We start from the raw sequence: 26585 nt of genomic DNA on the forward strand, positions 1-26585 counted from the left end.
GACCCGTCCTCGGTAATATATTTGAAATAGTACAGAATATCCGCTTGCGAGGGTGATGCTTTGTATTCATTTATTTATGTTAATTCTAGAAATCAAGTCAGAGCCCCCTGAAGAAGTTCGAAGGCTGGAAGCCCCGACTTCACCACGCAGATGTAAGTACAGCGATCGAGATTAAATCACGATTAAAACTCTGGAATAACCCGATTTTTTCTGTCACAGCCCATGGAGAAGCGGGTCAGTGGGAGAGACCCGTAAAACGATCCGCGGATGTACACGGTAAGGAGTCGGAGTTTATGTATTTATTTATTTTAAATATTTAATAACTAACGATTTTCTCTTTTTTCAGCACGCGGTGGAGGGAGACCGTCTATTTTCCACAGAGACGCAAGGCTCGAAGATATTCTGAGCTGGGATTAACCTCATCACGCAACTTTCTTGAAAATGTGTAGTCTGTTTTTATTTTTTTATTTTTTCTCTTATTCCGATGGAACGGGAGAATTCATTTTGAAGAGGTATATTAACTGAATTTCTTGAGGTAGATTCTTCCTGCTACAGATTTTAAAAGATGGAAGGAGAGAATTCACATCGGGAAAATAACTTCGGGCGTGTATTGGATTTAAACGCTTCAATAATCGACTCAGCGGGGAGCGCTCCTGGAGCAGATGGCCCATTACCCGAGGCGTTAAATTCGCCGCCTCAAAATAACATCGAGTCCGGAGAGAGACTTTTAAGCCGTGTTCGTTTAACACCGTTAAATGAGGCTCTTAACAATTTAGCGGCTGAACGAGAATCGGAAGAAATTAACCCCTACATCATTTCTGCGATTAACGCTATAAATTCGACGGTCCAGTCTGATACTGAAGAGCCCCCTGACCCCCCGCACACCTCACCTCCAGACGAGTCCGGTCCCGCGGCGTTGAACCAGGTACGTCTGACTCCGTTAAATAACGCCGTAAACCTCCTCGCGTGTGAAGTTAATCCTCACGTCCAATCCGCGGTGGATGAATTAAATCAAACGCCTAACGACGCTCGCGCTTTTTCACCTTTAAGAAGTCCCTCCCCGCGCAATGCGCGCGGAGAAGAGATTTTAAACAGAGCTCGTTTAACCCCGATAAACGCGGCGATCTCTGTTTTGATGGAAGACGGGGATGATGCACGACCGGGGTCCAGCCGACACTCTCCCATGACGGGTGGTGGGGCTGCTAACGTCATCAGGAGACCTGCTTTTAACAATATCGAAATCAGGCTGCCTCTCAATTTCCAGCGCGCCGACGAAATTCCCGACTACGCGGAATTTTACCGTAACGTCGTTGGGGCTCTTCATAACTCGGTCGAAAAGGCTTTAACACACGCCAGGGCCGGGGACTTTATCCAAATGGAGATTCGTGGGGACTCAGTCTACAACGAGGCCGCTTTGATCAGCTCATATAACGACGCTGGCGATGTGACGGGCTTCCAAAATCTGTTAGAACGATTGATACAATCAAATTCCAACGTTTTAGCCGACGAGTCTCTGGAATTAGTGGTTCAAGTCATCCGCAACCAGAACGGCGCGGGGAAGCGCAGAATAGATGACCTCCTCCATCACGAGGTTCTGAGGAAAAAATCCAAATGCCTTAATATTGTGTATAATCCTGACAACAGTTTATGTTTCGCGATAAACCTCGTTCAGTTATTGAATCCTCATCTGAGTACGCACGAGGCGGAGCAGCGCGGACTGGCGTTACAAAATAGCGTCGGATTAACGGAAGCTACGCCGGTATCTTTAGAGCAGGTGGGAAAATTTGAAAACGCTCTGGGTTGTAAAATTGTGGTGTTTTTCAGAGCCGAAGGGGAGAGAAAGCTGACAAAATTCCAGACAGGAATACCGGCGCAGCAGAAAACTCTTTTCGTTTTTCTGTTTAATAATCATTTTTACGGAATCATCGATTTAAAGAGATTTTTGGGAGTGAAATATGTATGTAAGTTTTGCTTTGAGGGGTACAATAACCACGCCTCCCATAATTGTCCGTCATATTGTAAAATTTGTGAATCCACGCAGTGTTATGAGAAAAATAACCCTGTATTCTGCAGCGAATGTAACAAGGAGTGTCGCTCTCCCACCTGTTACAGCCTGCATAAACAGCCGAAGTATCGTCCTTCCGCCGGTAAGTTCGTTAATGTGTGTGATAACAGAAAAAATGCTCTCGATGTAAACGTGAGTATTACATAGCGTTTTCTAAAAACAGCGCTCCGCACGTGTGTAAGCAGAAGAGGTGTCATATATGCGGCGAGGCTCTCCAGGAGCCGAGCGAGGGTCACCTCTGCTATATGACCCCGCTCAAAGCTGAAGAGACGCATTCAGAGAAATATGTTTTTTATGATTTTGAAACGTATGTCGATAATAACGGGGAACACGTACCGTTTTACGTCAGCGCTGTAACAAAGACGGGTGATTTTTGGAGCGCATGGGGGACAGACTGCGTAGCCCGCTTCTTTAAACATTTTAGAACGAGAAAATTCAAAGAATACGTGTTCATCGCTCACAACTCAAAAGGTTTTGACGGCTATTTGCTTCTAAAGTATTTAGTCCAGCAGGGCGTAACCCCCGCTGTGATTATGACCGGGAGTAAACTATTACTCATGACAGACGCCGCCTTTAAACAGAAATATATAGATTCGTTATCTTTCCTTACAATGCGCTTATCTCAGATGCCTAAAGCCCTGGGGATCCGGCTGAAAGACGAAATCATCCGCAAAGGTTACTTTCCGCACCTGTTCAGTTCAGAAAAAAATCTGAACTATGTCGGTCCGTACCCGGACTCAGCGGCTTACGGGGTCGCAAATATGTCAGAGGGAGAAAGAGAGGAATTTAACGCGTGGTACGTGCGGAAAAAAAACGCAATTTTCGATTTTAAAGCCGAGGCCGTTATGTATTGTGATAACGACACAAAAATCTTGGCTGCAGCCTGCTCCAAATTTATGTCTGAATTCATCGCTGAAACACTCGTGGATCCTTTTACCTGCGTTACAATCGCCTCGGCGTGTATGAAAGTCTTCCAAACTAACTTTCTTGCTCCAAAACGCTGGCGATCCCCTCCGCCGACAATTATAGAACGAGGCATAAAAAATATTCGGACGTGGCCGTGCAATGGTTAGAATGGGTTGCTGAGACGCAAAACATTATCATCGATCATGCTCTAAACAGGGGCGAGAAAAAAATAGGAGGTTATTATGTTGATGGGTATGCTCAGATTGACGGCCGGATAAAAGTGTGGGAGTTTCTCGGATGTTTTTACCACGGGTGTGCAAGGTGTTTTACACAGCATGAAATAAACCCTCTCACAAACACCTCATTTGGAGAGCTCCACGCAGCGTGTCAGAAAAAAATAGCCTTTCTGCGGGCTATGCCGGGCGTCACCCTCAACGTAATTTGGGAGCATCAATGGCTTGAAATGAGGCTGAGGGATGAGAGCGTTCGGTGTTTCCTCGCCCGCAGGGGGTTACCGCCGCCCCTCGAACCTCGCGACGCTTTATACGGCGGTCGGACTTGCGCGGCCCGTCTGAGGTACACGGCTGAGCAAGATGAGACGGTCTATTACGTCGACGTGACCTCGCTGTATCCTTACGTTAACGTAAATTTCACATATCCCACGGGGCATCCGGAAATTATAGAGAGAAATTTCAGAGACCCCAGGACTTATTTCGGGCTCATCAAAGCCATCGTGTACCCGCCCCAGGGGCTAAAATTCCCCGTCCTCCCACACAGAACTCCTCACGGTAAACTGGTGTTTACTCTGTGTCGCACCTGCGCTGATGAAAATAATCAAGCTGCAGCGTGCACACACAGTCAGCAGCAGAGAGCTCTGTCTGGGACTTGGACGACCCCGGAATTCCACAAAGCTCTGGATACAGGCTATGCTGTAGCTAAGATTTTTGAAGTCTGGCATTTTGAGGAAAAAAGTGATAAAATCTTTGAGGGGTACATAAACACCTTCTTAAAACACAAGCAGGAAGCCTCTGGTTTCCCTCCCGAATTTGATAAAGACTCCGAGAGCAGAGAAAAATACATCACGGACTACTCGCTGAATCAGAAGATTCGTTTAGACCCAGAAAAAATCAGTCACAATCCGGCAAAACGTCAGATGGCTAAGATCTGCCTCAACTCCTTCTGGGGGAAATTCGCCCAGAGGGCAAATCTGACGCAGACCGCGCTCGTTAAAAATGCTGACGATCTGTTCAGGTATCTGTTTTCTGAAGAGTACGAGGTCACATATCTAACATTCCTCAGCAGTCAGGCGGCTATGGTTCAATGGAGGTACGGCCCGCGGCACGTCAGCCGACCGGGTAAAACCGTCAATATTTTCATCGCGGCGTTTACAACGGCGTACGCGCGTTTGACCTTGTACGGTTTTATGGAGGCTGTGGCAAATCCTGACAGGATTCTGTATTATGATACCGATAGCCTGATTTACGTTTGTAGGCGGGGTGAAACCCCGCTGCCTACCGGTAATTATCTGGGGCAGCTCACCGACGAGTTGAACGGCGACGTCATCACAGAGTTTGCAGCGGCGGGACCTAAAAGTTACGCATATAAAACCGCACGAGGTAAAACGGTCATGCGTGTGAAGGGGATCACTCAAACCCACGAAAGCTGTCAGAAAATAAACTTTGACAGCGTCAAAGATCTGGTCGAGGGTTATATAAAAGATCCCGCCCTCGCTGCATCTATCATAACGCCGCAGCAGGGAATTAAACGTCATAAAAGCAGTTTCAGTTTGACAAACGTGTCATTTCAAAAATCCTTCAGGGTGGTGTATGACAAGCGGCGTCTTTTAAAGGACGGGGAAACCGAACCGTTCGGATTTTGAAACATGTCTCACTCTGGAAATACGGTGGAGATTGACCCCAGACTTCAGCTCCCATTCTCCTGTCTCATCGTTGGACCGAGTGGTTCGGGAAAGACTGTGTTTGTGAAAACATTGCTGGAAAATTGTAGCCACGCTATGAGACATGTGCCTGACAACATTGTATGGCTGTATACGTCTGAACAACCTCTGTATTCTGAACTGAAGAATAAAAATATTAAATTTGTAAGAGGACTCCCTGACTCATTTCTGGACGACAGCCTTTTCCCTGAAGGTCAGAGCCATCTGGTTATTTTGGACGATCTCATCTTTCAAGCAACGGATCATCCTGAAGTTGTAAGAATTTTCACCCAGTACAGACATCACCGGAATATGAGCGTCATCATGATCACACAGAACGTGTTTCATAAAGGGAAATACAGTCGAACCATCAGTTTGAATTGTAATTATATGGTGCTGTTTAAAAATCCCAGAGACAAGTTACAGATGAACATTCTGGCTCAGCAAATGTTTCCCGGCAGAAAACAATTTTTTTTGGAGGCACTTGATGATGCTACGAGCGTACCTTACGGGTATTTATTACTGGATTGCACGCAGGAGTGTCCAGATCAGTTCAGACTGAGATCGGGATTACTCCCGCACGAGTGGCCCACAGTTTATTTACAGAAAGATAAACGGATATGAGCTCTCTTTTAAAAAGGAACGCCCCCGCTCTTAAAGCGCTAATCAGAGCCGGGGCGAGGGAGCGTCACCACAGCCTGAAGACCTGCAGGCCGGAGCTTCTGAAAACTTTATCCGAGATCGCTTTGAATATATTAAAGGGGAATATCGCCTTGAGCGACTCTCAATTCCGGGCCTTGAAAAAACGAAAAAGAGTTTTACGTCTTCTGGCCGACAGAAAAACCAGTTATAAAAAGAAGCGGGGAGCGCTGATTCAGACGGGCGGCTTTCTCCTGCCTCTGCTCGCCGCGGCCCTGCCCGTTATAACGAGTCTAATAGTACCCAGAGGATAATGGCGTTCAAAGCGGCGCAAAAGATGTTTTTACTCACTCCACAGCAGATGCTTCAACTCAGTCATTCCGTTCCGCCGAGCGGAAATTACATCAGACAAACGGCGGAAAATGATTTAGACTCGCGAATGCGAGGTATACTGGAAGAACGTACTCACTCTCCTTATGAAAAAATTAAAAAGTATGAGGCTCTGCTGCAGCGCTATTTAACCCTGATCAAGCAGGGGGAACTCGAATCACGCGTTTCACCCCCGCAAGAGACTCGCGTCGCTAAGCAACCTGAGGAGGAGGGGGTGGAGGAGGAGGAGGAGGAGGATGAGACTGTCACAGAGGTCCTGAAGAATATCCCCTCCAGAGAGCGTAGAAACGCTGAATATATTATGAGGAAATTATCGAAGGGTGATACGCGCTGGAGTCCGTCGGGGGAATTTATTTACAAGGGGAAAGTCGTGAGGGGGTCTCACGCCATAGATCTTATGAAACATCTCAGATCCTCGTTCAAGAAATCGAGCCCTCCTACAGGCTGGGTGAAGTTCCTCAATATTTTACAGGAGCGGAACATCCCGGTGGCGTGCGTATCAAACCCGCAAGCCCGCGAGCAGCTTCAGAAGCTTAAAAAAGGCCGGAGCAGCTCGCCGGATGAATCCCTTCTTTTAACCGATTCGCCGGCCAGGAAGAAACTTAAGAAAAAAAAAGACTTCCAACGCTGGGAAGGTTTCTCACCATAAAAGGAGGGTATCGAATTAAAAACTGACTGGATATTATGATCAAGATTCTTTAAAATACATCGCAGTCAGTCACGTTTTTGTATATTGTTACTAATAAAACACAGACTGAAACTCATCTCCGGCCTTCATCACTTTTATTCGGTATACGGTTTAAAAAAACAACTTTCAACACTTCTCTACTTAATAACAACGATGCAAAAACATTAAAGGTATGATCGGGGGTGCATTTTCTACACATTCGGAACATTTTTCACAAAAAACACATAAAAAAAATCAAAGGTCAAAGGTCAAAGCTTCTTTCTACGTTTAAAAACGGGGGTTTACATCATGCAAACGCGATAAAACTTTAAAGGTATGATCGGAAGGCCGCTCTCACACATCCACCCCGTTTTCAGGCGAAAAAAAACATAAAAAAAATTTAGGATCAAAGATTAACACTTCTTTCTGTACTTAATAACAATGTTTTAAAGCGTGCAAACGCAATAAAACTTTAAAGGTATGTTCGGAAGGCCGCTCTCACACAAGGCATTTGGATTTTTTCCTCAGAACCTCGTGATGGAGGAGGTCATCTATTCTGCGCTTCCCCGCGCCGTTCTGGTTGCGGATGACTTGAACCACTAATTCCAGAGACTCGTCGGCTAAAACGTTGGAATTTGATTGTATCAATCGTTCTAACAGATTTTGGAAGCCCGTCACATCGCCAGCGTCGTTATATGAGCTGATCAAAGCGGCCTCGTTGTAGACTGAGTCCCCACGAATCTCCATTTGGATAAAGTCCCCGGCCCTGGCGTGTGTTAAAGCCTTTTCGACCGAGTTATGAAGAGCCCCAACGACGTTACGGTAAAATTCCGCGTAGTCGGGAATTTCGTCGGCGCGCTGGAAATTGAGAGGCAGCCTGATTTTGATATTGTTAAAAGCAGGTCTCCTGATGACGTTAGCAGCCCCACCACCCGTCATGGGAGAGTGTCGGCTGGACCCCGGTCGTGCATCATCCCCGTCTTCCATCAAAACAGAGATCGCCGCGTTTATCGGGGTTAAACGAGCTCTGTTTAAAATCTCTTCTCCACGCGCATTGCGCGGGGAGGGACTTCTTAAAGGTGAAAAAGCGCGAGCGTCGTTAGGCGTTTGATTTAATTCATCCACCGCGGATTGGACGTGAGGATTAACTTCACACGCGAGGAGGTTTACGGCGTTATTTAACGGAGTCAGACGTACCTGGTTCAACGCCGCGGGACCGGACTCGTCTGGAGGTGAGGTGTGCGGGGGGTCAGGGGGCTCTTCAGTATCAGACTGGACCGTCGAATTTATAGCGTTAATCGCAGAAATGATGTAGGGGTTAATTTCTTCCGATTCTCGTTCAGCCGCTAAATTGTTAAGAGCCTCATTTAACGGTGTTAAACGAACACGGCTTAAAAGTCTCTCTCCGGACTCGATGTTATTTCGAGGCGGTGAATTTAACGCCTCGGGTAATGGACCATCTGCTCCAGGAGCGCTCCCCGCTGAGTCGATTATTGAAGCGTTTAAATCCAATACACGTCCGAAGTTATTTTCCCGATGTGAATTCTCTCCTTCCATCTTTTAAAATCTGTAGCAGGAAGAATCTACCTCAAGAAATTCAGTTAATATACCTCTTCAAAATGAATTCTCCCGTTCCATCGGAATAAGAGAAAAAATAAAAAAATAAAAACAGACTACACATTTTCAAGAAAGTTGCGTGACGAGGTTAATCCCAGCTCAGAATATCTTCGAGCCTTGCGTCTCTGTGGAAAATAGACGGTCTCCCTCCACCGCGTGCTGAAAAAACAGAAAATCGTTAGTTATTAAATATTTAAAATAAATAAATACATAAACTCCGACTCCTTACCGTGTACATCCGCGGATCGTTTTACGGGTCTCTCCCACTGACCCGCTTCTCCATGGGCTGTGACAGAAAAAATCGGGTTATTCCAGAGTTTTAATCGTGATTTAATCTCGATCGCTGTACTTACATCTGCGTGGTGAAGTCGGGGCTTCCAGCCTTCGAACTTCTTCAGGGGGCTCTGACTTGATTTCTAGAATTAACATAAATAAATGAATACAAAGCATCACCCTCGCAAGCGGATATTCTGTACTATTTCAAATATATTACCGAGGACGGGTCCGAACGCGCTCTGGACCGTCTGCGTGGTTTTGTCTAAAAAAAAATAAAAAAAAACAGTTTCAGACGGCGTGCATCATTTAAAAACACTCATTTCTATCAAAACAGATTACTTAAATCACTTACCCTGAAAGCTGATGCGGTTTTCGCACTCTGCTCGAAGACAAGAAAACTTAATTAAACAACATGGTTTTCCAGGATTTTTTCCGCAAATTTATTCTATTTTATACCCATAGCTGGGGGTCCAGGCATCTTCACTCTTCACCGGTCGTAGTGGAAATGCTCGCTGACTCGTTCCCAGGGACGTAAGTGATAAGGAGCATTGTTTATTGTTCGGGCTCGGGCAGCATCTCCGCTCAGCGGGTGTCCCGCGCCCCATGATCGATCGGCTAATATCTTAAAAGAAAACATCATCTGGCGTGAGTGATAAGGAGCATTGTTTATTGTTCTTCGGGTTCATCACCTCGGGGCAGCATCTCCGCTCAGCGGGTGTCCCGCCACACACACACACACACACACACACACACACACACACACACACACACACACACACACGCACACACACACGCACTCACACAGACACAGCGTCTGCAACAGGTTTTACAGCCGTGGGGTCATGTTTCCGCGAGCGGCTCTATGCGTGGGTATTTGACCGTCTTGCTGCAAAGACTTACAGCCGAGAGAGACGGGTATTTGTTCCCCTTCTTTAATTTACGAATTAAAAAACAGAAAAGGAAACGTAATAATTTAAGAATTAAAGATATTAAAGGGTCATTAAATAATAGACAGTGATTTATGTTTAATTATTTCAGAATTAGTTAATTCTTTAATACATTAAAAAGATCTAGGTATTTTTAATCGTTCTTTAATTCATGAAATAAAATGACATTAAAATATTAGACCCTGGGTGGGAGGGGAGGTATGGCTTGGAGGCGGTGCTTGGCCGGGGTTAGGGGAGGAGCTTGGGGGTGGGGCTAGGGGAGGAGCCAGGGGCGGAACTAGGGGAGGAGCCGGGGGCGGGGCTTAGGGGCGGGACATACTGACGTCATCGACTCTGATTGGATGTGACGTCATAAGGGGCGGGGGCTCGGAGGCGGGATCAGGGGCGGGGCTTAGGGGCGGGGCATAATGACGTCATCGATTATGATTGGCTGTGACGTCATAAGGGGCGGGGCTTGGAGGCGGGACTAGGGGAGGGGCTTAGGGGCGGGACATAGTGACGTCATCGATTCTGATTGGCTATGACGTCATAGAGGGGGCGGGGCTTAGTGACGTGGCCGATTTTGATTGGCAGCTGTCACTTTTTTGACGAAAGGTGGGTCAGTTTTCTCTCTGAAGTCAATGTCCCAACCTGCTTGAACCTAGCCCCAGTCACTGGGAGATGGAAGTATTGGAGTAGTTATCAGCATCTGGGACCATATGTCCTGCCTTTCTCTTAATATGTTCCTTAAGTGCATCTTGAGTTGGTGGGTGTCTATCCACTGACCTGCCCTTCTGAGCGAAGAGATGTTTCCGAGCCTCATTGACTGTAACCTTACAGCTTGCAGGTTCATAGTAGCACAACAAAGTGCTCCAACGTCTTAAGGTGTTCATCAACAGAACCAAGGGTGGATGAGAAAGCACAGAATGTTGGGGTTAACTCTTCGAGTGTTCTCTGCACTTCCCAAGCTGTCTTGTTGCTTGTGCTTGCAAATGAAGATACTGTGTTGCATCCAGTGAAAGCGTGAAAGAAGAGCAAAGCTGTGCATTTGTTTGGGCCATGTGCTCTTGTCATGTCATGGGCTGGCAGGTATCTAAATCCTTTGCCTGTGCCAAAGGCAACCCATAGCTCCACAACTGAAACGTCATGGACTACTGCTACAGCCAAGACCGCCACATCAGTGTCAACTGTCTGTATCATCACCCTCTTGATGAATTTATTCACAGCATCCAGTGCCTGTGAGAAGATGTATGTATCAGTCTCTTCCTGCATACACGGTGCAAGAGCAATAACATCCCTCTGCTGAACACACAACACATCTTGGTGGTCAGGACAATCATCTGGATCTCAGTTTGCTGAGAAAGGAGAAGAGCTCTCTTTTGTTGTCGTCATTCCGCAGGAATTCTTGCCAGTTTGAGAAGTTGATGATTCCCTTTGTCACTTTTCTGGTATGTGTATGACTTCAAGCTGCCAGGAATGTTTTTGTCTCAGACTAGATCTGCCCTCAGTGCATGATGCATTGTGCATTGTGACGTATGGTACAGATACATGTGATACATACTCTGTAAATATGTGTGCAGTGCCAGGTTTCAGCATGTTCACAATGGCAGCTTCATCCAAGGTTACAACATCCACCTGTGGAATGGCTGCTGCATGAACACGTGCTGAATCATCTGCTCTTGGTATAAGTTCTTCCACACAACCCACAAAGTTAGATTTGTATTTTTAGAAGCTAACTTACCACCTGCACTAATGAATGCTGCTGTGGTGGTAAGTTTTTGCTACATCTTAGTTCAGATGTCCTCCTTTCATGAAAATGAAGCTGTATTTGAGAAATTTAAATGTTGTTTAATTATCTATTTCTGGGGAAACCATCCAGTAACATTACCAATCTTTTCAGTAGACAGCCACAGAAACGTGCAAATCATTTGGGGAGTGAAATTGCATACAAAATAACTCAAATACCAAGGTGATTAGGTATTATTTGTATTTTGTTGTAGCAATAGATGATCATTTAAAAAAATGCTCAGCATAGCTATCATAGACCAAATTTCAGATGGCCGTATAGCCAACAATTTTCACAGAACCCAAACCTAAGACTGTGCAAAGTTTCACAATTTTATCATCAAATGCACTGTACTTACACAAATCTGCTTCAAAACATTGCATTTGGGGTTTTATTGCCTGAATCATGAATTTGTTCCAAAGAAGGTTTCCAATGTTGTTGTTGAGCTTCTTGGGGCCACCACAACAGATCTGCATTGGGATTTGGCACAAAGTTTACACCAGATGCATTTCCTGGCGCAACTCCAATTACCGTATATATGGAGAAACACACAGATCCTCGTCTTACCAAGCGGCCTCCCTGCCAAGTACAAACCAAGGCCTCCCTGCCAAGTACAAACCAAGGCCTCCCTGCCAAGTACAAACCAAGACCGACTCTGCTTCACTTCTCAGACTGGATGGGATCAGGTGGACTCAGAGCAGGACTGCTGTGCAAGGTAAGGTTCCAATGACGTCCACATATTGTAATTTTGTTTAGGAATCATGATTATAAAACTTGCAAATGTACCAGGAATTCTCCCGTTTGAAAGGTGCATCAAGTGATTTTTTTTGATGGATTCAGTTTGGTTCAGAATGCCTGGCTGAAATTATTTATGCCATACTGTTAAACACATAGTGTTGCTGTGTAAAGCAGTGGTTTACAGTTTTTCTCAGTCACTTTCATGCATTTGTCAAATCATCATTAACATTGTTTTGCTTTTCTCAAAACAGTTAGTGCACACCGCAAAATATAGTGAATAACCTGCAAAAGCATGGCACTTGCTCAAAATGCTGTTTGTGCCTCAACAGCAAGAATTTATGTCAGTGAATCTGTCAGTGTCATCAAAATGAGAAGTCCTTATGCCGTTGTTCATGAACAAGATAGTCAACTGCCTTTGTCATATTATCACTATGACAGTTTCCTCTGTAAGTATTTTCCAATGCAAAACAAAAGTCAGATGTTGGTGACACGAGCTGAAAATACTCAAGACAGTATGAAACAGTGTTTGTGTGGCCTATTTGAAAACTATATACAGTAAAGTTGCACATCTGATTTATCCTTAGCACTCTGTCAATTGTACATATAGAAACAGATTAAATGTTCTCAAACGTATTGTCGTTCTCTGTCACAGCTGTCTGCATCCCCTCCAGTCTAATACCATTATTTGCAATCACCTTTGCACAAATGGTTTTCTTTTGCTGAGGAGTAATACCCCTGTCACACATATCACAATCACACACACTCACACAGAATGGCGTTAGAATTATGAATTGGCACACATCCGAAAAGTGTCGGATTTCAGTTCCAAAACGTTCTGACAGCCATCTGCGGAAGTCCACACAGTTGGTCAAAATCGTCTGGTGGCCCAGAGTGTGATGCACATATTCAAAACCCCCTGGGTGCTGTAGAGATGGGACACCAATCCAACAGTGATCCATGTGCAGTCTGAGGACCATCTGACCACAATTTACATATTCTGATGGCGGCAAAACGGGATCCGAAACAATTTGAGTGCATGTGAGGGAACCACGAGCTGGATCTGGCACGGCAAAGCCTGTTGGTATGACCTGCACATGCCATGTATAATAATGTCCACCCTCCCTCCGGAGTGCAAAGGAACTGTTGAAATTACAGTAGGTATGAGCAAGTACACCACTATCTGTATGTGTTCAACCATCTAAATGATCTGTATCCATATCTGCACTCAGAGTGGGTGGAGTCTAAACCAGAAGTGTGCGTGGTTTAACCAGAAATTTTTATTAACTGCGGTGAGAAAGTGTCAGACACTGCATGCAGCCATATACAATAAAAATATTAATAGAGGCTACTTTGTGTGTTCAGCTATATGTGTGTAAGTGGTCTGTAAGACTGTTCATGCAATCATCCAGTAATGCCAAACAGGGAAATAATATGTCAGCCTTGTTCACTGTATTCTCAAACGCACCGTGTTCGGTATGAGCAAAGTTTTCCAACTGACTGTATATCACCAGCCAAACTAAGAGCAAGTATATGGTTAAAAAAACAAACAAAAATCCTGACTGAGTGGAGGCAGTGACCGACGTGACACGAGTCATTTTTCAGCTCTGTCTTGTCAAATGCACCGCGTACGTTACGAAACAAGTTCAAGTAACTTTAAATATCATACAAACCAAAATAGAGGGGAGCTGAAGAAACACCTTTGCTGAATGAAGGAAAAAAGTCCTAAAGTCCCAAATCATTGAGAAAAAGTGGACTATGAATGAAACTGAAATGAAACCAAAACTAACAAAAGAACAACAAAGCGAACGGTGACCTTGACGCATTAAAACAAAATCAAAGTCAAGCGCCGGTGTGTGATCATATTTGCAGTGAGTCTGTGCTGTCCAACTCCACACCCACCTGCAGCTCCGTTGTCCTGACAACGTGTGCATGCACACGCACATTGAAGCCAGAGACGTTGGAAGGCTGGAGAGACGTGTCTGTGTAGGGACGGGTGGGCGCTGTGTGTGACTGGCCAATCACAGAGTGTGAAGGCAGTCAGTTACCCAATGAGGATTTTCCTTCAGCATTAGCACGGATATTGACAAGTTTTGCTCGTATCATGCTCTTACTCCTCAATGCTTTATCCGTACAGGATACTCGTCTGAAATGAGTATCCGGCTAAACCTAGCTGAATGTATGTGGCAGGCTTCATCATGATAATTATGAATTATTATAATGTACAGTGTATGTGAACAGCAGCTATCAAACTGAAAGCATCGTGTGCTACTGTGCACACGCCGCCGCAAATCTGAACAGGCTGTTATATCCACAATAGACCTTACAGTACAGATTCCATTCCTTCCCACGGGCAACTGAAATATTGTGAATATTGTCTCCATCATAACTGTATATAACATGGCCAGCTGCCCCTCTCCATGGTGCGCAGTAAGGCATCATTGCACGTGTCAGGCTCGGAGCTGAAGGGATCTCATGCTGTAATAAATAATCAACTGCTAACTCTGTAGGCGATATGACATGGAACTGTTGTGCTAGGCTGTGACAGAATGAATAAACATGAGTCTCACCTCCAACAGCGGTCCAGGAGTGTTTCACAGCACGGCTGTGGATGTGGAGCCGAAACCGGCAGCCTGTGATTAAAATCCTCTCACCTAAAATAGAAAATAATTCCCATGTGATAATCCAACCATCACAGTGTCCTGAGTTGTGTTGTGCTTCTGAAGTAAGCAAAAAAGAAGTTAAAGTTCGCTGGAAAGGCTCCGTCTGACACAGGGGACAGCATGGCCCACTGCCAGCAAACTTTCAGCGAAGCTGTTGAGTGGCACTAAGTGTGCATGCCACGGCTCATATGTATGTGCATACATACACACACAGACACACGGCTGAGTGATAATTACAGCCCAACGTGTGTGCACGCAGTGCACGTGGGCCACGCACACATGCACGCTGCACACATGCACATATACGTGTGAGGAACACCGCACTCCAGTCCCGTGTTTTCCACCTAGACGTTTGAACATCGGACAGTCTGCAGCGCCTTTTACGGCTGTCTGACAGCAGTCTGTGTCATCCACCTATTGTCTACATGTGGTTTGGATGCCATCGTGCAAGTGTGGACGAGGTAGTCCGGATGCGTTCTAACACGGCTGACCACACCTCTTTTCCTCCCAACCGTGTCGGATTATGGCAGTATTTGCCATGTCGGGCTGGTTCCTCCACATTCTTGCTATGTGTGACGGGGGCTTACAAAGGGCCCCTCTTCCACCTCTGTGAGGTGGTCTTGTGAGCCTATGTGGTGTAGAGTAAAATCACAGTAACGCACAGTAAACATGATATTTACTGCAGTACCATAAATATGGCTAATCCTTACTGTAAGTATGCTACAGTACTGTAAATACACTACAATACTGCAAATAAGCACAGTAAATGTATATTGTAAAAAGTGACAAAAGTAGACTTCTTGTTCCAAGCTTTATGACACGTGGTGCTGACCTATTTCTGTGTCACAGTATTGTAAATATGGTATGCACTATGCCCTGCTCTGTTCATATGTGCTTACTATTTGAGGGATCATGGAATTCAGCACTGAGTGACTGTAGGGAACTGGTTGATAACTGGTTACATTTAAAGCCCCACACATCCCTCCTCATTAGTGAAAATTGAGGCTTATCTGAGACCAGTAGATCAATTTAGGAGACATCTCCAGAAAAAAAGTGAAAGAAATGCATAAAATATGCTTGAAAGATTTTGACAACTAGTTCCACACTTTTTACGTGTAGTGGCTGAACTCTGCGTTGTGTTGTATGCAAACGTGCGATCTCCGGCATGGGAGTCGGACTCTCTAACCAGAAGGCTAAAACCCAGGGCTCTGGGTTTGTGACCAGAGAATCCTTTTGAGCTGTTGGGAGTGAGGTTTACTAACTACATATGCACAGTGACTCCTGCTGGCCTTTGTTACACATGTAATGACACAAGCAATGAAATAAGGACTATTAGTTTTATAGGGGGCAGCACAGTGGATTAGTGTGTAGCACTGTTACCTCACAACGAGAAGGTCATGGGATCAATTCCCACCTGTGGCCTTTCTGTGTGGAGTTTGCGTGTTCTCCCCATGTTTGCGTGGGTTGCCTCTGGGTGCTTCATCTTCCTTCCACATCCAAAGACATGCAGGTTCGGTGGATTGGAACTTGTGTGTAGGTGTGCATGCAGGTATGAATGTGTTTGTTTGTCTATATGTGGCCCTGCGACAGGCCACCTCGCCCCCTATGACTGCTGGGATAGGCTCCAGCCCCCCATGACCCTATCTTGGTTAAGCCTCGGTCCCACCGAATAATGAAGGCTGAAGAAGGAGCCACGCAAGGGTGTGAGGTGATTATTTGAAGAATGACCCACGTTTTCATCTTAACACGTATCCACTATGAAGGTGCCTCTATGTGCCTCTCTGTACCCCGCATGTGCCGCGTAGCAGCCTCTAGCGAGCCACGACCGACCTGTCATTACAGCCTCGAATGGCTCACATCAGCTACACTAAGCCACGTAGTGCCATGATAGCGCCATGATAGCGCCATGATAACGCCATGTTGGTGCACGTTTAGGCATGAGTTTGGTCCAAACCTCCAGCTCTCCCACACCGGTCCCTTCAAAGTGTGGGTTTTCAATTCACAGATTCACAGCAGCATTTAAAGATGTCCCTTCTTTTTTTTTTTTTAACGCAGTCCAAAAATCAATCAATCAATCAATCAATTTTTTTATATAGCGCCAAATCACAACAAACAGTTGCCCCAAGGCGCTTTATATTGTAAGGCAAGGCCATACAATAATTATGTAAAACCCCAACGGTCAAAACGACCCCCTGTGAGCAAGCACTTGGCTACAGTGGGAAGGAAAAACTCCCTTTTAACAGGAAGAAACCTCCAGCAGAACCAGGCTCAGGGAGGGGCAGTCTTCTGCTGGGACTGGTTGGGGCTGAGGGAGAGAACCAGGAAAAAGACATGCTGTGGAGGGGAGCAGAGATCGATCACTAATGATTAAATGCAGAGTGGTGCATACAGAGCAAAAAGAGAAAGAAACAGTGCATCATGGGAACCCCCCAGCAGTCTACGTCTATAGCAGCATAACTAAGGGATGGTTCAGGGTCACCTGATCCAGCCCTAACTATAAGCTTTAGCAAAAAGGAAAGTTTTAAGCCTAATCTTAAAAGTAGAGAGGGTGTCTGTCTCCCTGATCTGAATTGGGAGCTGGTTCCACAGGAGAGGAGCCTGAAAGCTGACACTCCATCACAGTTCTGCAGTTGTGCATTGTGCGCCAGGCTGCAGTCCACCTGTAATGCACCAGACCAGCTAGACCGAACCACGGGTTCCTGGAGAGCCGCCTCTGTGCTCCTTGCTGGCTCCGCGGCTCTCTGGCTTTTTTTTTTTTTTTTTGCGGCTTTAAACACACAAAACTTTATGCTTGTCCGTTTATTTCTGCAAAATCGCTCTTTTGCGCGCACGCTGCTGTTGTCCTTTCATGGACAGCCGCCTCTCTGCTCTTTCTGGTTTCCTTTCCCTGGCTTTAAGCACAATCATTTTTACAACGTGATTCCACTTTTGACTTTGTCTTCGTCTGTTTATTTCTGAAAAGTGCTCTTTTGCGCGCGGTGCCGTTCTGCATACAGAATGAAGTGGCCGTTTTATTATATACACCTGTGGATCATTTTCAATATATATATTTCTTTATTTCATCCGCAGCTTACAAGTCACCATGATACAACTTTTAACTTTGTGTTATGTCTTCAAAATCGCTCTTTTGCGCGCTCTCCACCTGTGCTGCCGCACAGCTCTTAGCTGCTCCACTGGAGTTATTATCTTCTATGGCTTTAAACACATCCACTTTCACGCAGTCACCCAGATTTTAACTTTGTGTTCGTCCAATATTGACTGAAATATCACTCTTTTGTGAGCTGGCGTTCTGCCTAAATGCTCGTTTGAAGCGTGATGAGGAGTCACTACTGCCTCAGTGCGTCAGTGCGCACACACAGCGGAGCTCATGTGATACATTAATTCCAGAAGTAATTACAGGTATTTTCGGCATCCAAGGTTTGACAGAAAATGATTAATCCGCTACAGAATAATTATTTTATATAGAGTCCAGCGCACAGAGCAGGTGGAATTTGGTGCGCAAAGAGGAGACCCGCTCCAAAAATAGCCTCTCGGGTCCTGCCTCAGTGCGCACACACAGTGATCCATTAACAAGATATTAAATCAACATACTTTTACATACAACAGACATCAACATACAGACATACTTTTATAGCAAGGAACTGATTTATCAAGCTATAAAAAAAACATTAAAAATAATTACCTTAAGCTGCTCAAAATACATCCCACATGGAGCAGGAAAGAGAGGAAAAAAAGTGTCCAGATGAAACAGTCCTCTGTGATGCCAGAACTGATTAGAAGTGTTTTCACCATCCAAGGTTTGGCAGAAAATGATTAATCCACTACAAAATATGTAGAGTCCAGCGCACAGAGCAGGTTCAATTGTGTGCGCAAGAGGAGGAGCCGCTCCAAAAATAGCCTCTGAGGTCCTGCGAAGGTGCCAGGCGCATGGATAATGGACTTTTTGCAGACTCGTAAGCACCACGCAAATGCCTCTAAGCCGTTGCAGTAACTCGAACACAAACTGCGCCACGCTGTTGTTGCTAAATTTTGAACATCTTGAAATTAGCGCCACGCTCAGAGAGGAGCCTCGTTAACTGAAGATAATGCCTCTAAGAGCCACTCTGAGCCACTATAATGCCACGATAGCTCACGAAACAAAAAAAAAAAAACAGGGTGCGTGGCTCCTTCTTCACTCCTTCACTCGGTGGGACGGAGGCTTTAAACAGTTGAAGATTGTGAGTTTTATCGGGAATAACTATTCAGCATGCAACCAGTATACTACATTTTGACCGACATGAGAATGATAATGTTAAAAACAGCAGGCAGTCATAATTAAACAAATGCATGATTTGCAAAAGCATTGGCTCTTTGTTCAAATTCATGAGAAATTCCTACTGTGATGTGCACATGTGATTAGATGTTGTGGCGGTTGAATGAGTAGGTTTGAGACCTTCACTTCTATTCTGAGAAATGCACTAACATGACTGAGAAAAAGTGTAATGTGAAAAAAAGTTTTAATAACAGATCATATTGCAAGATCATTGAGTTACAGTGACTTTGCCTGAATGTGGTGCCCTCTGCAATCTGAAATTAAATAGTAATGTCAGTATTGTTTATCTCATCTGTGTGCACAATTCGAACAATTCATTCAAACACTAGTCACTCGTGGTCATCCATCAGCAGTTAGTTGACGTCAGTGAATACTGAATTTGTCAATGTCTCAGGCAGGACGCTGCATAATTTTTGTTTTAACAATAGTGTAATATTATTGTAATATGGGGGTGGCAGCCAAGTGGCTTGAGTGTGGGAAGTTCCTGGTTCAAACCCCACTCCTGCCATATTTCTCCATGTACAAGCCCAATTCCAATGAAGTTGGGATGTTGTGTAAAATGTAAAAGAAAAACAGAATACAATGATTTGCAAATCCTCTTCAACCTATATTCAGTTGAATACACCACAAAGACAAGATATTTAATGTTCAAACCGATAAACTTTATTGTTTTTGTGCAAATATTTGCTTATTTTGAAATGGATGCCTGCAACACGTTTCAAAAAAACCTGGGACAGTGGTATGTTTACCACTGTGTTACATCACCTTTCCTTCTAACAACACTCAATAAGCATTTGGGAACTGAGGACACTAATTGTTGAAGCTTTGTAGGTGGAATTCTTTCCCATTCTTGCTTGATGTACGACTTCAGTTGTTCAACAGTCTGGGGTCTCCGTTGTCGTATTTTGCACTTCATAATACACCACACATTTTCAATGGGCGACAGGTCTGGACTGTAGGCAGGCCAGTCTAGTACCTGCACTCTTTTACTACGAAGCCACGCTGTTGTAACACGTGCAGAATGTGACTTGAAGCTGGAGGGAAACAGGGATGTCCCTGAAAAAGACGTTGCTTGGATGGCAGCATGTGTTGCTCCAAAACCTGGATGTACCTTTCAGCATTGATGGTGCCATCACAGATGTGTAAGTTGCCCATGCCATGGACACTAACACACCTCCATACCGTCACAGATGCTGGATTTTGAACTTTGCACTGGTAACAATCTGAATGGTCTATTTCCTCTTTTGTCCGGAGGATATGACGTCCATGATTTATAAAAACAATTTGAAATGTGGACTCATCAGACCACAGCACACTTTTCCACTTTGTGTCTGTCCATTTCAAATGAGCTTGGGCCCAGAGAAGGTGGCAGCATTTCTGGATGTTGTTGCTGTATGGTTTTAACTTGTAAATGTGGTGACAAACTGTGTTAACTGACAGTGGTTTTCTGAAGTTTTCCTGAGCCCACGTGGTAAGATCCTTTACAGAATGATGTCTGTTTTTAATGCAGTGCCACCTGAGAGATCGAAAGTCACAAGCATTCAATGTTGGTTTTCGGCCTTGGCACTTACGTGTAGAAAGTTCTCCAGATTCTCTGAATCTTCTGATAATATTATGGACTGTAGATGATGGAATCCCTAAATTCCTTGCAATTGAATGTTGAGAAACATTGTTCTTAAACTGTTGGAGTGTTTTTTCCACACAGTTGTTCACAAAGTGGTGATCCTCGCCCCATCTTTGCTTGTGAACGGCTGAGCCTTTTGGGGATGCTCTTTTTATACCTAATCATGACACTCACAATTAGTGTCCTCAGTTCCCAAAGCTTATTGAATGTTGTTCAAAGGAAATGTGATGTAGCACAGTGGTAAACATACCACTGTTCCAGCTTTTTTGAAACGTGTTGCAGGCATCCATTTCAAAATGAGCAAATATTTGCACAAAAACAATAAAGTTTATCAGTTTGAACATTAAATATCTTGTCTTTGTGGTGTATTCAATTGAATATAGGTTGAAGAGGATTTGCAAATCAAATCAAATCAATTTTATTTATATAGCGCCAAATCACAACAAACAGTTGCCCCAAGGCGCTTTATATTGTAAGGCAAGGCCATACAATAATTACAGAAAAACCCCAACGGTCAAAACGACCCCCTGTGAGCAAGCACTTGGTGACAGTGGGAAGGAAATTCCCAAATCATTGTATTCTGTTTTTATTTACATTTTACACAACATCCCAACTTCATTGGAATTGGGGTTGTAATGTGGAGTTGCACCAGGAAGGGCATCCGGTATAAAACTTCCAAATCAACATGCAGATCCACCTTGGATCTGCTGTGGCGATCCCAAGTGAAAACAAAGGAGCATTCAAAGGGTCTTACGAGAACATTGTAATAATTCCATGTTAGTTTGTTGCATTCATTTTGGCACTTAAAAGAAGTCAGACACATACCAGCACACACAATAAAAAGCACAGTTTAAAAGGACACACAAAAAGATTTTTACCATTAAAATAAAAATTATATGATACAGCTAATCTTATTATATCTCATTTTTTAAACTTTCTCGTGCAATTCCTTTTGGTGATTTTGTTTTCTTTAAAATGCATAGACAGATAACGACATAAGTCATCCACATGAACCAAAACACGTTGACTCTCCAGTGTGGTAAGAACGAACTCCTTTTTGAAATTCAGGTTTCCCCATCCTTCATAACTTTTCACAACAGTTGAATTCAAGAACAACTTTTGTATATGACCAAGTAGGAAGTTATTATTATTTATTATTTTATTTCGTAATCTTGAACTCAACTAAATCAAGAAAATTTTCCGTGTGTCTAAAAAAACCTTACATATTGTGATTACAACATAGATTAATATGATCAGCTTTCTTGTCGTATGGTTGTTAGTTGTATTGACGTATTGTAACCGTGCAGGGGTGGTGGCCAAGTGGTTAATGCGCTTGGTTTCAGTTCAGAAGGTTCCGGGTTCAAATCCCACCCCTGCCACATTTCTCCATGTAATGTGGAGTTGCGTCAGGAAGGGCATCCGGCGTAAAACTTGTGCCAATTCAACATGCAGATCCACCTTGGATTTGCTGTGTGCAAACAAGGGAGCAGCCAAAGGGACTTACTTACTTTTACTCCACACCTCTGCCAGTAAATTAGACACAATAAACCAATGAACAGTCCAAAGTTCAAAGAGGCTGTAAAATCCAGTGTATGTCTGGTCTTCACTGGATTTCAATGTGGGGTTTTTTCCATCGTTGATAGTGCATGAAAAAATATGACATTTAAGTGTCAATATGGCCAGTTATTGTTTGAAACATAATATTCATTCCATGGCCCCCAAAAGTAGAAATTGTTTCACATGTATTTTTTTTTCTTTGCCATACCATGTTCTTAATATTTGACATTTCTTTCTAAACTTAATATTAGTATATTCTCCAAACAAAGTACGGTGCATCCATAAAGTATTTTCCACATTTTGTTATGTTACAGCCTTATTCCAAAAATTCCTCAAAATTCTACACACAACACCCCATAATGACAATGTGAAAAAGTTTTTTTTTTTTTTAGATTTTTCCAAAATAAAAAACTAAGGAATCACATACACATAAAGATTCACATCAGTTGCCATGAAGCTCAAACTTGAGCTCAAGTGCATCTTGTTTCCACTGATCATCCTTGAGATGTTTCTACAGCTTAATTGGAGTCCACCTGGGATAAATTCAGTTGATTAGACATTATTTGGAAAGACACACACCTTTCTACATATAAGATCCCACAGTTAACACAGCATGTCAGAGCACAAACCAAGCATGAAGTCAAAGGAATTGTCTGTAGACCTCCCAGACAGGATTGTCTCGAGGCACAAATCTGGGGAAGAGAAGTACAGAAACATTTCTGTTGTTTTGAAGGTCCCAATGAGCACAGCGTCCTCCATCATCCATAAACGGAAGAGGTTCGGATCCACCAGGACTCTTTCTAGAACTGGCTGCCCATCTAAACTGAGTGATCAGGGGCGAATGTTCTAACACAGGGAGGTGATAAGAACCTAATGGTCACTCTGTCAGAGCTCCAGCATTCCTCTGTGGTGAGATAAAAACCTTCCAGAAGGACAACCGTCTCTATAGCAATCCACCAATCAGGCCTGTATGGTAGAGTGGCCAGAGGGAAGCCACTTCTTAGTAAAACGCACATGGCAGCCTGCCTGGAGTTTGCCAAAAGGCACCTGAAGGACTCTCAGACTATCAAGCATGTGAAGCATGGTGGTGTCAGCATCATGCTGTGGGGATGTTTTTCAGTGGCAGGAATTAGACTACTCAGGATTGAGGGAAAGATGAATGCAGCAATTTAGAGACATCCTGGATGAAAACCTGCTCGAGTGCTCTTGACCTCGGACTAGGGCGAAGGTTCATCTTTTAGCAGGACATTGACCCTAAGCACACAGCCAAGATATCAAAGGAGTGTCTCCATGACAACTCTGTGAAAGTCCTTGAGTGGTCCAGCCAGAGCCACAGACCTAAATCTGATTGAATCTGATCTGGAGAGATCTGAAAATGGCTGTGCACCAACGCTTCCCATCCAACCTGATGGAGGTTGAAAGGTGCTGCAAAGAGGAATGGACAAGACTGCCCAAAGATAGGTGCGCCAAGCTTGTGGCATCATATTCAAGAAGACTTGAGGCTGTAATCGCTGCCAAAGGTGCATCAACAAAGTATTGAGCAAAGGGTGTGAATACTTATGTACATGTGATTTCCTAGTTTTTTATTGTTAATAAATTTCATTTCAAAAAACCTTTTTTTTCATATTGTCATTATGGGTTGTTGTGAGTAGAAATTTGATGGGAAAAATTAATTTACTCCATTTTGGAATATGACTGGAACATAACAAAATGTGGAAAAAAGTGAATCTCTGTGAAAACTTTCCAGATGCACTGCATTTCATTTCCTGTGATTCCTTACAGTTATACATCATCTACCAAAGTTTGGTCCTAATACTTAACGTTTTGGAATACCACACAACTGCCTGTAAACTTAATTTTTTGTGCAGTCTGTGCACTTTGTTGTCTGTTGTTATTGTTAATTTGTAAAAACTAAAAACACCCTTCTAATAATGTTATAATCTATTACATTCTTTTTGTGTTTGCTTGTCAGATCCATTTGGCCCAGACAATGTTACATTGACAGTTTTTCCACGCGAGCTATACCATTTGGAAGGATCAGATGTCATCTTGTCCTGTGTGGCTGATTCCAAGCCAGCTGCCCAGTTTGACTGGTATCTGAATGGAGAGAAACTGTTTCATTCTGGACCAGACCTCAGACTGAATAACATCCAGCAGAATCAGACTGGAAACTACAGCTGTCGGGCCTTCAATGAACAAACTCTGATAGATCAAACATCTCCAGCTTCAGCCATCCATGTCTTAGGTAAATCTGAAAAATGATTTTCTTTTCAGTGATATGGGGAAAGAGTACATTTAATCACTGTACAACAGGAGAACTGTGAATGAATTCAGTCTGTCAGAGTTGTACACTTTACATACCAGTTTACCTATTGAGAACTTGTGAATCCTCAAAGATGTTTAAGTTAAGACACCCTTCTGGTGTGCAGCTCAGTAAAAATTTATAGTTCATCATCAAGATGATTACTGGGGCTCTTTTATGTTTAAAATGTCAGTTTTGGAGTCATGTCTTCCTCAACTCGCCATCAGCCTTTTAGGTCATATGATGAAGTGCTGTCTTAGTGTTGATGACATAGTTCTATCTGATGCCTCCAACTCCATCATTTCCTCTGTTGTGGTCCTGATGTTTTGTTAAAAAAGTAAAATATGCCCAATGTCTACAATGAATGATTTTTTATTTTTTTTATTTTATATATTTTGTTTGTGTGACCTGTGTTGGAAAAGCTTGTTGTGGTTGACAGACTACTGTCTGGGTTTGCACTTGCATTTGCATGTTGCCTCCCACAATTTTGCACACTTGAGTGGACAAACCTCAAATCGCATATTCATAAAAGCAAATGTGCTAAATAGACAATACACACTATTTTGCACGTTTGACACGTTATCCTCATAGTACAATGTTAGCAACTCAGCATACAGGTATATTTGTGAGTGTTTGCACATGCTTTTACACACGAAAACCTTTAATTAATAATAATGTCCTATGTGTTGATGGCAGCTATAGACAGAGGTGGGTAATCCCAGCTTCAGTGGGTAAAAGTCCCATCATGTACTGCTTCTACCTGTACACTTCAATCAGGTGATTTCACTGATTAGGGCATCAACCTGCTTGAATAGTTAAACTAATTTAAATCAAATGGTTTAGTGGGCAGATGGAACAAATATGTAGTTGGACTTTTACTCACTGAAGCTGGGATTACTGACTTATACCTATCGAACGTCAACACAGTTACAATTCTGCTTTAACTCATTCATCCAAGGAGGAATAAAAGTCTGAACTGTCTCTCTGTCAGACACAGTCCATCCAACAAACATTTTGTACCAGTGACACAGTGAAACACAACACAACCACATTTCACTCATGATACAGGGAACAATATGATTACAACTTGTTTGTTCCTTTATTCAGAAGAACAAACTGTCGTTCCTTTATTTAGGTGGTTTGCTGTGTCACAGTTCATGGTTACACTTGTTCTGGTTTTCACTGTTCTCACAGACTTTATTTTTCACCCAACAGAGAAAATATCAGGTGCTTCAATCAAAGCATCAGAAAACCTGCTGGAGGGGAAGTCAGTCAACCTGAGCTGTGAGGGTGTTGGCTCCATCTTTAGCAGAACGTGGCTGAAGGACGGCTCACCTCTGATCCTGGATAAAAACATGTCACTTCATAAAGAGGACAGAGTGTTACACTTTCAACATCTGCAGAAAACCAACAATGGAGAATATTCCTGCACTCTCAGCAACCCCATCAGCCATGAAAAAGCTACATACACCATGATCATTAACTGTAGGCAACAAACTTTTTTTTTTTACTGTTGACAGAAAAAAACAGCATAATCAGTCTGATGAAATGTTTACATAAAATATTTTAATTAATTTAACTGCTCTTTTACTTGTTTGACTCGTTTTTGTGGTGTCTTTGTTGTTGTTACAAGGCCCGTTTCCACTGCAAAAACTCAAACTACTCCAAAGATTTCTTTAAAATGTACAGGAACGGCTCCTTAAGTGGTCTTCTCAGATCTTGTGTCTCCACTGTGGTGATGAACCACTGGGCTCCCGGTGACTGCAAGCATTTAATGGTAGTGTTAGCTAATAAACAAACTTGAAACTTAATGTTAGGTGCAAAGCAACACAAAAGTTTGCAAACTCTTAAAGCAGCTATATTTAGTTAAGTTTTTTCCTACCTGTGGGCTTCTTGATCGCAATCCTCTCCACTGCAGCATCTGTAAAGTAAGTTATTTTGGCTTCTCCCCCCTTTTTATCATCTGTCATGGAACAAAAATTAAATGAAATACAATGAAAAAGCAGCAAGTCTTTAGTCCCCTGTGGTGCTGTATTCTGGTGGTTTCAGGCCTTGGAAGAACTTATGGAGTCATGAGGTCACTGGACAGAGGTGTTTGGTGATGCTGATATCTTGCAGGCAAATAAAGGTACAAGTCTTTTGGACCCTGGTGCTGCCTGTCTTGCTGTGTGGTTGTGAGACTTG

The 26585-nt window shown here is 43.6% G+C and overlaps 1 protein-coding gene across 1 annotated transcript in view; it reads left to right on the top strand.

The window, feature by feature from the left end:
• LOC117513756 (carcinoembryonic antigen-related cell adhesion molecule 1-like) overlaps positions 1–26585 on the top strand; it is a 150148-nt gene that overhangs the window by 34671 nt on the left and 88892 nt on the right. Inside the window, exons 4-5 of the mRNA XM_034173991.1 lie at positions 24072–24344; positions 25617–25886. Coding sequence (XP_034029882.1) covers positions 24072–24344; positions 25617–25886 — 543 coding nt within the window. The remainder of the gene's footprint in view (positions 1–24071; positions 24345–25616; positions 25887–26585) is intronic.

The sequence above is a fragment of the Thalassophryne amazonica genome, chromosome 7 (assembly GCF_902500255.1).
Source record: "Thalassophryne amazonica chromosome 7, fThaAma1.1, whole genome shotgun sequence".
Taxonomy (NCBI): Eukaryota; Metazoa; Chordata; class Actinopteri; order Batrachoidiformes; family Batrachoididae; genus Thalassophryne; species Thalassophryne amazonica.